The 12,580-nt window shown below is 36.9% G+C and overlaps 1 protein-coding gene across 1 annotated transcript; it reads right to left on the bottom strand.

The window, feature by feature from the left end:
- Positions 1-922: 922 nt before the first annotated feature.
- LOC110939787 (protein HAPLESS 2-like) lies at positions 923-6,434 on the bottom strand. Its single transcript, XM_035974161.1, has 8 exons — positions 6,140-6,434; positions 5,578-5,681; positions 4,956-5,099; positions 4,628-4,716; positions 2,660-2,864; positions 1,150-1,236; positions 1,029-1,067; positions 923-985 (listed from the first exon to the last, which is right to left on the bottom strand). The coding sequence occupies exons 1-8, from the start codon at positions 6,432-6,434 to the stop codon at positions 923-925; spliced, it is 1,026 nt and encodes a 341-aa protein (XP_035830054.1).
- Between the last annotated feature and the right edge of the window lie 6,146 nt (positions 6,435-12,580).

The following is a 12,580-nucleotide window of genomic DNA, read 5'->3' as shown; positions in this document are numbered from 1 at the left end:
TATTTATTCACTCAGGAGTTCCAGCCCATTACGCTTAGTACCTGCACTTAACCTTTTTGAAAAATACGTCAGTTTACACTGGTAAATACAATTAACTGACACTTTTGAAAATGTTTTAAGAAAATGATTTAAATGCACAATGCACAAATTATCTTTTATAACTTGGGATATTGTTTAAAAATAATCTTGTAAAAGAATTATATGTTTGTTATACGTTCAGTAGCCCGGGTTAGAAATACCGGGTTAAAGATTAATAGACACACCACATAATATAACCCATGGCGAGTTATTCTTGAACAAGCGACTACATTATTTTACATACGCACCGGCAGGTGTCACTACAAAAAAAATGCCATTTAGTGACATACAAAAAGTGCCACAAAACAACAAAAAAGTGCCATTAAAAACACCTGTAGGAATGGGCGGCACACAAAAAAAGTGCCACTAGAAGCGCTGACACTAAAGCCTTTTAGTGGTACTTTTTCAATATGCCGCACAAAGTATATAGGCTTTTAGTGGCACTGTTTTTTCTGCCACTACAAACTTTTGGGCTTTTAGTGGCACATATTTTTTGCCACAAAAATCACATCAGATTATTTATCATATTAATTTTTATTGATTACAATTTTTATTTATATACATTAAAAAAATAAAAATAAAATTGTAAAATGTAGAATCATAATAATATAATCAATTCACTTAAAAAGTTCAATCGATCATCTTCCAAAGATTCCAAATATTTGCAAAGAAATAACTAATAAGTGTCAACCTAAATCTAAATATCGAACATACAAAACAAGTATTTAAAAAATGTTTGAACAAAAACTCAAAACTCCATTGCATTCATGAATCTCTTTCACAATCTTCATGCGAGTAAAATATTCATTGTGTTAACTCTTTCTTAGCGATCGTATTTCCCACTTCATAGTTGGTCCCTGCACTTACTCCTTATTGTCGCCGCGTCAGCCAATTCACTATATTCAACCTGAAATTTCACAATACATGTTCAAATGATTAGATCTCATAACCATAGCTATTAAAGATGTAAGAGTAAGTAATAAAAGACCCTGCAGAAAAAAATACCAATAAATCACATAGGCATTAACACGGATAGTAAAACAGATGAGAAAAAAGAACATAATTACTCACTTGAGATATATATTCAGCTGCAGCAACTTTTGGCTTCACTACACCACAATTTGCTGTAACTCGTGTGTTTGGAACACTTCCATCAATCTGAAGAAGAAGCACAAGGAATAAGCACACCATATCAGAATAAACTTTCAATACACATTGCTGAATAGAGAAGTCTTAACCAGAATTTAACCTAATAAGAGAGGATTTCTTCAGTTTTACTTTTACTGAACATCATTTTTTCTCCAATAATGTTTTTTTATCAAATGATCATTAAAGCTTCACTAAACCTATCGACTCCTTAAAGAACTTGTAAAACACTAAGACATCTGATTACTAAAGCTTCAAACTGAAAACGCCTCCAAAAACGAAGTAATTACTTGCAAGCAGGTGATTATCACTAAGACATCTGATTATAACCAGCTAATCCGCTTTCTCTATTCCACTACCTTTTGTACTACCTTTTGGCCGAGCAGGTGATTCCTTGGCAGGACCGTATAAAACAATGATTTGTTATGCTTTCTTTATAAATTTATTAAACCCACACTTATAGATCGACGGAGTAGTCAATTTATTTAACACCCTTAACACCAAACACTAAATGACTAACGCCATAGTTAATAGATCAATAAGGGTCGGAGTATACCTGAAATCATGTATGCCAAAGTTGATTGGAGCCGCATCATCACTTGCTGGGCGAGAATCTGCTCCTCAGTTCATGTATTCCCTTTGCTAAAACCATGATTATATATTCCAATTCTTTAACCAAAACTAGCATTTGCTCCATGTAAAGTTTTGTTTACATCTTAACTAATTCCTTCAGCAAAACAATTAATTGAAAAAATAATAAGAATGTCGGTATCTATGCGTCAGTCTTTTAACTTCCACTCTATAAATACAAACAAATACCACACAACTACAATCAAATGCTACAAGCCAGCTTTTGTGTGATGCACAGCTATATTAAATACAAGACCTGGCAAATGGGTCTGGTCGGGTCATGGGTCAAAACGAGTTCGGGTCAAAACGGGTCAACTATAAAAAAGGGTTGTTTTGGTTCGGGTCGAAACGGGTCTGGGTCGGAACGGGTCTGGGTCGGGACGGGTCCGGGTCAGAACGGGTTTCGGGTCGGGTCAGGTCATTTTTTTAACAATATAACTTTGGTGATCATACTTGGCACGTTAACTATTTAAAAAAAACTAAAACTTCTAAACAAAAAGTGAGTCGAGCCGACCCCATCTGTTGTAAATTACTAACAGTTTGGGCTATGTAATCGTTGAGTTACACCCACATAACTTTTGGTCAAGAAACAAAAACAGAACTATATGTACCCGTACGCCGCAAGATTATGACAAACTTCAAAAGGATGATATATCCACTTAACCGTGTGGAACTTCCAGTCATACACAGAGCACCACTAGTGGAATTACTAGCATTACCAGCTTAAACAAATGGCAGCATCTTATCAGGCAATGTGGTGATCATACTTGTAAATTACTAACAGCATCTAAACAAATGGCATTACCAGCATATACAACGAGACACCAGAATAGTTTCTCCCGTTGCCGAGACTAACGTACGCCAGGAAGTCACGGTCCAATGTCCCTGCGCCGACGGTTGTTATCCACGGTGACACGTTGGATAAACTGTACGAAGTGGGCCCCGCGTTACCCGCAGAGCAACTTACCAAAATACCCTTTTCCATTGGAGCAAACGCTCCTATTGCCACGCTGTCACGGTAATAACCTATAAACTAAACTGTTTATCTATAAACAAGTCTACCTGGAAGTGAATTCTTCCAAACAGTGTGTACACTTGCTCACTCTTTCACAATGTCATGAATCAAGGTGCACAAAAGGGTCAAAATAAATCATGATCGCCTACCTGGAAGTGCAATTTTAAGATGGTAACAATGACCTCCGACTGTCGTGCAGGTAGTAACTAATATCATAGGAACAGAAAACAACAAACTTGGCACTAGAGACATCACGATGAACAGCCTTTCTCTTAGTGCAATTTTTGATTTGTCTTACTTTTTACTTTTCAAAATAATACTAACCTTTGCAAAGGTTATAATTTGGGTTTTTATCATTACAGTAACACAAATAATAACCTTTGCAATGATAAGAACCCTAATCTCCAATGGATCTTAACTAAAATAAGTTTAAAATATGATTATGAATTAACACGGCAATGTTTTACATGATGACAGATATAATGAGGAAATGGTGATAGATAGAAATAATCAGATGTATGAATTACCTGAAAACTTTTGCCTTTGATTTGCAATATAGGTTTTATAAGTGACTGAGTGGATCAAGAATTCAAGATGGTAAAGTACGGTGGCCTGAGGCAGCAACTGTGGCGGAGTGCAGCGGGGAGGGAGAGTTGACCGCCGGCTGGGAAGAGTTCTGGCGATGACTGAGGTGTAAACGAGCCGGGCTACATATTTGAGCTCGAGCTCGGCTCGTGAGTAAAATTCAAAGCTCGACTCGGCTCAAGTTATTTTGAGAACAATCTCAAACAAGCTAAAATATCGGCTCGAGCTCGCTTTGATATCGCTTAAACGAGCCAAAGCTCAGCTCAAGCTTGAGTCACCGATGTTATTAGTAAATAATATGGGCCTAATCTGAAACCAACATGGGCTTTTAGGATTGGGTTATAATCAATCAATCCACTCCACCACCATTTTTGCATATAAAACCTTTTAAGTTTTTTAAATGATCTGCACTTGCAAGATGTCTGGTCTGGTTCCATTCTCATTAACATAACAACATAAAAATGTTTTGAAGCTTTCAATGTCATTATGACAGCTTAGAGAATCAATATCATACTCAAAACTTAATCCCAAACACATTTATTCTTTATACCATTTTATCGCCCATCATAAAGAGATGATCAAACAAAAGATCACAAAAACTAAATGAGCAAATGAAAAGATCTTTCAAAACTTCTAAACTATGTATTTGAAACAATCATAAGATGATGAAAGATGCAATGCACGTTGTGATGTATTTGAAGTTTAAGTTAATTGTCACTTCTGGTCATAAACTCATACTAACCCATCAACACACTACCAATCAACTTCAAAGTTTATAAAAAAAAAACAATTATGCTAAAGCACAATAACAATATATGTTCTGATACAATTAAGTGGTACCTGAGTATGCTCGATTACACATCCTTGATCATCTCTGAAGCTATGAAGAACAACAGTGAAGACACAATGAGTAAGTGAATATACCAAATTAATTTAGTTGGTCTTAGATTTGCACCTTTTTAGTTTCGTTTTCCTTTAATATCCCAAAAAAATTGAGGTAAAAATCTTACTATTGTTCATAGATACCAAAAAAAACAGTATTTTTTAAGCGTCTTTCTTAGTGAGGTATCAACTTACAAATTGAAGTCGCACTTCATTTGAAGTTTTGCAAATTAGATCCATAAATCATACATTTAGACGACGGTAATACACGAGAAAAATGATGATTCTTACCTCACACATTGCCCAACAATATTTGCACCAGCATGAGACTCACACTTGCGCGTCTTAACATGAAACTCTTCAGGTTTATAAGGGACATCCTGGCCATTTATAAAAAAAAATAATAATAATTAAAAAGAACCAATACTTCAACTCCTTTATTAACCAAGATACAATCATTATCAAAAATTTCAACTGGATGGAGAAAATTTGGGTGAAAATGGTTAAGAATAAAAAATCCTAACCGTTAATCGATTACCTAAACACACATATAATCTAAATTAGTACCATTTAATTTAACATATGATAAGTGAAAGAAGTGAAGTTGCAAGATGCATACTCTAATATAAGTCAGATCATGCAGCGCGTATGCTGCAGATTTGTAAACAGTAATCACAGGTAGATCCCGAAGCGTTTTAATTGTGTCATCCGATTTCTCTTCCACCTCATCCACTCGCACCACAATGGACGCTTCTTTACCACTCTACAAACAAAACAAAATCTGAATTATATGATTTATATAATAAAGGAGAGATTGAGTGAGTTACTGCTTGACTAGGGGTATGTTTGGCATGGAGCTTTTAGGAGCTTCTAGCTTTTAGCTTTTAAGAAAAAGCTCCTACTTAATAAAAAGTCTTGTTTGGTTGAAGGAGCTTTAAGCTTTTAGGTTAGGAGCTTGAAGCTTTTGGTTGAACGCTACTACTAGTAGCGTTTAGAAGGAGCTACAAGCTTTTAGGGAAAAATGACTATTTTAACCTCTCAAAATAAGAAACTTTTTAATGCACCAACTTTCTAAATTTTTAGTTATGTCCATTTGGTAATTTTATACATTTTATTAAAAGCTCCAGCTATTCTACCAAACACCAAATATATCTAAAAAGCTACAGCTACCAGCTTCCAGCCACTAGCTACCAGCTTCCAGCTTTCAGCTAACAGCCACCAGCTACTTTTGCCAAACATACCCTAGGAACCGCCATATTGATGACGATTTTTGAGGTGCAGTTGAGAGGACCGTCCGAAGACCTTTCGCATTTCTCAAGCTTTGATTTGGAGAGGATTTGAACGCCTGCATTGACAATGTGTTGAGAGATGATGAAAAAGATGAATACCACAAGTTTCATTTGTTGTGTGTGTAGTTTTGGGAGGGTGACATACATACAAAAAAAAAAGATATGGTTATTATTCTGGCGGGCAATAACTGCTCTTGCTTTTGAATAGCAACCGGGTGGGTGATTATTGTCATTTTGCAAAATTTTATCTTAGATGGTATATAATTTATTTAGGGGTTACAAACTTCTTTATTATTATTTTTAATCGACAACTCAAAATGAGATCAGAAATTGATAAAGCATGGTTTGCTCTGAAAGGTTAAATTATAGTATTTGAATATATTCTCAAATAATTTATTTTTAAAGATCAAGAACGCTTCATCCGGTTTTCCAACATTCAAGAGCCCGTTTATCATGATATTCCACGTTGCTGAATCCGGTTTAAGCCTGTTAGATTCTAACATCATGAACAAACCGATAGCGCTTTCGCTTTTGCCGTTTAGCATCATCCCGGATATCACTGAATTCCATGTGATTAAACTCCTGATTTCGCGCAGCTCTTTAAACACATCATAAGCCTGATGCCAATATCCACATTTCGAATACATGTCCAAAAGCGCAGTTCCGACTAACAAATCGAGTACTAAATCGACTTTCACGAGAAGCCCGTGAACTTGCAGCCCGAATTTAAAATTCTTGTTACCCGAACAAGCAGATAACACAAGAACAAACGTGACAGTATTCGCGTCATGGGCTGATCGTTGCATCATTTATTTAAATACTTTAAAACAGATTCAACAATCCGATTCTGCAACAAACCGGTAACATACGCGTTACAGCAAGCTACAGTTTTTCAACCAATTCGTTTAAAAACATCCGATGCAGTCAGAGGCTGTTTGGAGTTAAAGTAGATTGTAACAAGTGAGGTTGCTACATAAATATCGGCTTCAACGCCAATCTTAACAGCCCAGCAATGAACCTGCTGGCCATCTTTAACCGAAACGTCACAACCTGACAACAAGCTAGCAACTGTAACCGAATCGGGCCTAAGTTTAAACTCGCTAAACCGTTTAAAAAACTCAAAAGCCTTCTTGTAACACCCATTCTGACAAAACCCAGAAACAACAACGTTAATTGAAGTGGTATTTGGTTCAGTAATTTCATCGAATACCTTGAGTGCACTATATAGAAACTGATGTTTAAACTTCATGTACGTGTTTGTAAGGGCTGTAGCGGTGTATATATGCGAATTGAACCCGGTTTTTGTGAGATTGAACACTACAGTGCACCTCAAAACAGAAATTGCACACAAATCCATCAACAATTACAAAGAAAACAAGGAGCACAACAATTAAAATTAGAGATTTATGATTGATTACATACCAAATTGATGTCGGGATTTAAACAGGAGCACAATCGTCTTTGGTCGGTGCAGTCGTGAATTGGTCGTATTCAAACAGAGTGAAGCCAATTGACGAGATTTTGGAGAGATAAAAATTAGAGTGGGGGAAATTGGTTTTTTTGGGGAGAATGAGAGGGAAATTGATGAAGGGTTAATTGAATGAGCGGGAATATGAAATAATTTGAGTGAGGGAAATTGATTTTTGGTGTGAGAGAGGAAGAAATTTCTAGGGAAATTTTTAGGTTTCAAAGAGGGAAATTGTGAAAATTTGAAAGGAGATGTTCAAAAATTTTGGGGATACAGGCAAAGTGCCATTAAAACACATAGAAAATTTTGGTGGCATATGCAAAATGCCACTAAAAGGCTTGATTAGTGACATAAAACTTAAATGCCACTAAATGTATGTGTTATATACCTAAAGTGCCATTAAAAACAAAAATTAGTGACACAAAACCTAAATGCCATTAAAAATGTGTGCCACTAGATGGCTTTTTTTTTTGTAGTGTGTATGCCTACACCCCGTGCTTAAGTAGTGGCCATTTCAATGAATGAGCCGAGGATATCCAAGACATGGTCATTAACCCCCCCCCCCCAAGGCTTAAAACAAACAAAACAGATTAAACGGGTTATCTCAATGATTTAACCTTCATATGATTAAAGATTCAATACCCGACCAAGCGGTATTTTATATACCATACCCCAAGCCCATATAAGGGAAAATAAGTTAAAAGTATTTACCTGAGCAAAATATACAATTTATCTCAGCCGTATACAATCAGCAAGTGCAAATATCTTTTACTGGGCTCCTAAATCTGGAACGAAGGTTTTAATAACCTATTAGATTCCTAACGTGTCTTACTTAAGTTTAAACTTAGACCGGTTAGTTTTAAAGAAAGGTTTATGGTTCAAAACGCAAGATTAAGCAAAGACCGGATTAGAATGTGATTTAGACCCGACAAGTATGAAGACTTGTATAATATGGGTAAACTAAACACATTCTGGATTTTGAAGCAAAAATGATAAGGTTTGACCCGTTCCGGTAAATTTATGCAAACTAGTTACATAAACCGCACCGACCGCGAATAATGCATAACGGGTAACCAAATGAGTCATGTACAGGTTTCACAAGTCAATATGCCTTAAATATGTTGTGATATCAGTAGGATACCTTCCATTATGCCCAAAACGGATTTAAAACCATTTTAAGCCCCGTAGGGGTATTTTGGTCATTTTAAGGATTATAAAAGAGATTAAATATCAATCTGAGGTTCTGGTCTAAACTGACCAGTAAAAATATTTATTTTAGTAGGTTATATCAGTAAGATATCATATATGTGTGAAATGTATCATTTATTGCCAAACTATGCACCATAGGGGCATTTTGGTCATTTCACATAAGCCTTAAAGGTCAAATTTGGAAATCTGAGTTCAAAACTTTTACTTACTGTTAAAGTATAAAAATTTATTCATAACATCAGTAGGTAACAAGCTTTAGGTGCCAAATATGGTTTTAAACCATACTACGCGCCTAAATCTCATAAAAGTCGGTATTTGATGGTATTCAGGTTAAATAAGGGAATCTGAGATTTTGAACAGCTTTTGCTGATTAAAATAATTTATTTAATATATAAAATCAGTAGAAAAAGGTTTGATATGCAAAGGATGTGTAAAACTCATTTTATTAGAAAAAAGGGCATAACCGTCAATTACCGAGTCAATGCAAGAACCCTATGTTATGATCAGTTTAAAATTCAACAAAAATCTTCAAAAATCCCTGAATATTATATTACATTAGTGGGTAAAAGGTTTGGTGTCAAAATTTGGTTTTAAATAGGTTTTATGTCGAAATTGTCGTTTAATTAATAAAAAAGCTTCAATTTACGATATTGAGCATAACTCCTAATTTAGACCACAAACAGATGTCAAATTTTCAGGACATGTTTATAAATCAGTAATAAAGGTTTTTGTCCTCTCACATTTTCAAAAATCTTGTTTTAATATCAAAAGGGCATAATGGTCAACAATTAAGCATTTAACGGAAACGTGCAATGATTCGGATTACAAAGGAACCATATTGTATAATCTCAGAGGGTTATACTAACATGTAATATGGTCCTAATGGAACCCTAAGGCATATCTAAACTAAGCTAAATCGGGCCAAAACTGAAAGTCAAAGAAAAAGTCTACTTTTGCGACTTTCGGTTCCGAACCGAGCTTAAACTCAGAAGTGTCGGGTTGAACATGCTTAGACATGTTCTTACATTATTTACCAAGTTATTTTGATGTTAAAACATGTTCCATAACCTCTGCATTGCTAGTTATGAATTTATTTGCAAAAATAGTTTCTGTTGACTTTTTAATTTTAGGTTTGACTCGACAATTGACCAAGTTAGAGTGGGAATCAGTAGGTGCCCTTTTAAGGGTTTATTACCTACATAATTGCCAACTCATAGCCACTTTTAATTCGAATAATGGCTGGACCATTAGTGATTAATCACTAAGTCAAAGCTTAATTATGATGGCTTTGACTTTTGGTCATTAGACTAATAAAACTTGAACTTAGGGAGCTAAGAGCACTTACAATGGTCCTTAGCACGAATTTGGAACTTAAGAAAACTTGCTTGAACTCCAGGAAGCTCCAGAGAAAGCAATATGAAGTGATTTTGAAAATGTGCAATGATCTAATGAAAATGAGGGTTTTTATATAGCAAATTCCCATCTCTTGTGATCAATCCACATGTCCTTACATGATTTCTGATGATCCCAGGTGTCCCCTATGCATGAAAATCTGTTGGCTCAGTCCCTGGAATCGAAAACAAGTATGCAAAGGCAGTGTAACTTGGCTGGACATGCAGTTGTCCAGCTTTTCTTCATCTGCAGCTTCTACGCGGGCCGCGTAAGATTCTTAAAGAGTCTATGCGGGCCGCGTAAGATTCTTAAAGAGTCTACGCGGGCCGCGTGGACCTTCTGATCCGGTAAAAACTTTTTCAACTTTGCAATTTCAGTCCCTGGTCCATTTAAACTTTATTTTACTTCCATTTATTGCACTTATGACCCCCATATTTAACTTTTAAGGACCTTGGGTCATAAACTAACTCCGTTAAGCTCCCGGTTAGTTATACGATCACCCGAGAAGTCTTGTTTTCTTCGAAACTCCACAAAATTAATATCCGTTATTCTTGAGAGCACAATATATAATTATTACAATGTTTTTGGGATCGTTAAAAGGACACTCAGAGGTTACTTTCAACATGTTGACACTTTTAACCCCTATGTTTCCTAAGATCCTTATTTTGAGCACAAACGACTTTCCAAGTTTGATAAATTATTCGTTAAAGAATACGAACGTCGTGTGAGGTCAATCAGAGGCACAAGAATGGCATGTTGACACTTTGGATCCCTTTTACAACATATTTACATTGTTTGACTGTTTTAGTCCCTCAAAAATAATTCCTTACACGTTTAAATCCATGACACGTGTCTTTATTGTATTGGTCGTGATTTTACGAGGTGTTACATCCTCACCCCTTAAAAGAAATCTCGACCTCGAGATTTACTGAAATAAATGAGGGTAGTTCTGTTTCATTGTGGATTCAACCTCCCACGTGTACTCGGGACCTCTACGGGCATCCCATTTAACCTTCACAATCGGTACGTGCTTCTTTCAAAGCTTCTTAACCTGTCGATCCTCGATCGACAAAGGTTTTTCAACAAAATTTAAGCTCTCATCAATATGCACATCCTTATGTGACATGGCTAGCGATTCATCGGCTAGGCATTTCTTTAAGTTGCAAATGTGAAATACATTATGGATTCCACTGAGCTCTTCAGGCATGTTTAGCTTGTAAGCCACTGTTCCGAACCATTCGATGATCTCGAATGGTCCTATGTATCTTGGGCTTAGCTTGCCTTTCTTGCCAAAATGCATTACCCCTTTCCAGGGTGATACCTTAAGTAACACTTTGTGACCTACCTCGAATTTTAGAGGTTTACGCCTTTTATCTGCGTAGCTTTTCTGCCTATCCCTGGCAGCTTTGAGACGATCACGTATCTGCACAATCTTATCTGTCGTCTCCAGGACTATATCAGGTCCTGTTAGTTGGACATCTCCAACTTCCGTCCAGAAAACTAGCGTCCTACATTTTCTTCCATACAAAGCTTCGAAAGGTGCAACTTGAATACTCGAATGATAGCTATTATTGTACGAAAATTCAATCAATGGAAGATGATCATCCCAACTTCCACCTAAATCAATAACACAAGCCTTTAACATATCCTCCAGCATTTGAATTGTACGTTCGCTTTGCCCATCAGTCTGTAGATGATAAACAGTGCTGAAGTTTAATCGAGTGCCCAATGATTGTTGAAAACTTTTCCAAAAGTGAGACGTATATCTAGTATCTCTATCGGAGATAATAGATACCGGCACTCCGTGGAGAGATACTATCTCATCCACGTACAGCTGAGCTAGCTTATCTGAGCTGTGTGTTTCCTTAATAGGTAAGAAGTGGGCTGACTTGGTCAGTCTATCTACTATAACCCAAATAGTATCATTTCCTCACTTTGTTTTTGCTAACTTAGTGATGAAATCCATGGTTACCATTTCCCACTTCCAGGTGGGAAGTTCAGGCTGTTGTAGCAAACCTGACGGCTTCTGGTGTTCTGCTTTAACTTGTGCGCACGTCAAACATTTGGTCACATCAGTGGCTATAGATTTCTTCAAACCTATCCACCAATAACTTGCCTTTAAATCCTGGTACATCTTATCACTGCCAGGATGAACAGAATACTTGGAACTATGGGCTTCTTGAAGGATCACGTCCCGAAGTCCTCCATAGATTGAGGGTATTGTAGAAGAAGCCTCAAATGAAAATGAAGTGCAGTTCACTAATAATCATCCAAACGAATCTGTCACCCCAGGGGAGACATCTTATCCCTGTAAGCTCAATTCTACCCCCAGGAGAGACCCCAATCTCCTGGTATGTCAGATCTCAGGGGGCATTGAATGCTGTGTATGCACAACTCTATGCACAAACTACTCCCCAAACCCAATCACGAAGGCCTGTGTCCCGAAATCGAGCACCATCAGTCCCACATGTTTCTCAGCATGATGGACCATCATGGGTCCAGATCGAAGACACTGAAGTCTACTCTAGATCTCCAACGAGATATGAGTATACTCAGTCCGAAAATCACAGGAGAGAGTATCGAGATGAGTCCCACTCTCATAGAAGGCCATCAGTTCACACCAGGTTGGGTTCACAACGGAACACCCACACCACTGAATATGATCGAACTTACCGTGAATGAGACAGTGCAAGTGTGTTTATTCGGTTACAACCGAACTACAACAAATGTAGACCCCGCGCGGTTTACAATCCTGAAGCTGAGCACAATTATGATCTGATCTTTCGCCTTGCAGAAGCGACAGAGAATTCCAAATTTATTAGCGAAATTGCTCTGGCTCCATTAGAAAAAGCGAAGCTCCCATCCAATGTAGGCAAGATTAACGGT

This window comes from Helianthus annuus, chromosome 6 (assembly GCF_002127325.2).
Source record: "Helianthus annuus cultivar XRQ/B chromosome 6, HanXRQr2.0-SUNRISE, whole genome shotgun sequence".
NCBI classification, from domain to species: domain Eukaryota; kingdom Viridiplantae; phylum Streptophyta; class Magnoliopsida; order Asterales; family Asteraceae; genus Helianthus; species Helianthus annuus.
This window is presented reverse-complemented; position numbering and strand designations above follow the sequence as displayed.

Bases quoted from the DNA above. Each gene is read 5' to 3' on its own strand.
- LOC110939787 (XM_035974161.1), bottom strand. From the start codon at position 6,434: ATGATGCAACGATCAGCCCATGACGCGAATACTGTCACGTTTGTTCTT. The intron at 5,682-6,139 runs GTTTGTTCATGA...TTGTCAATGCAG, and splicing joins CAAAAGCGAAAGCGCTATCG to GCGTTCAAATCCTCTCCAAA. The intron at 986-1,028 runs GTTATGAGATCT...GTGAAATTTCAG, and splicing joins TTACATCTTTAATAGCTATG to GTTGAATATAGTGAATTGGC.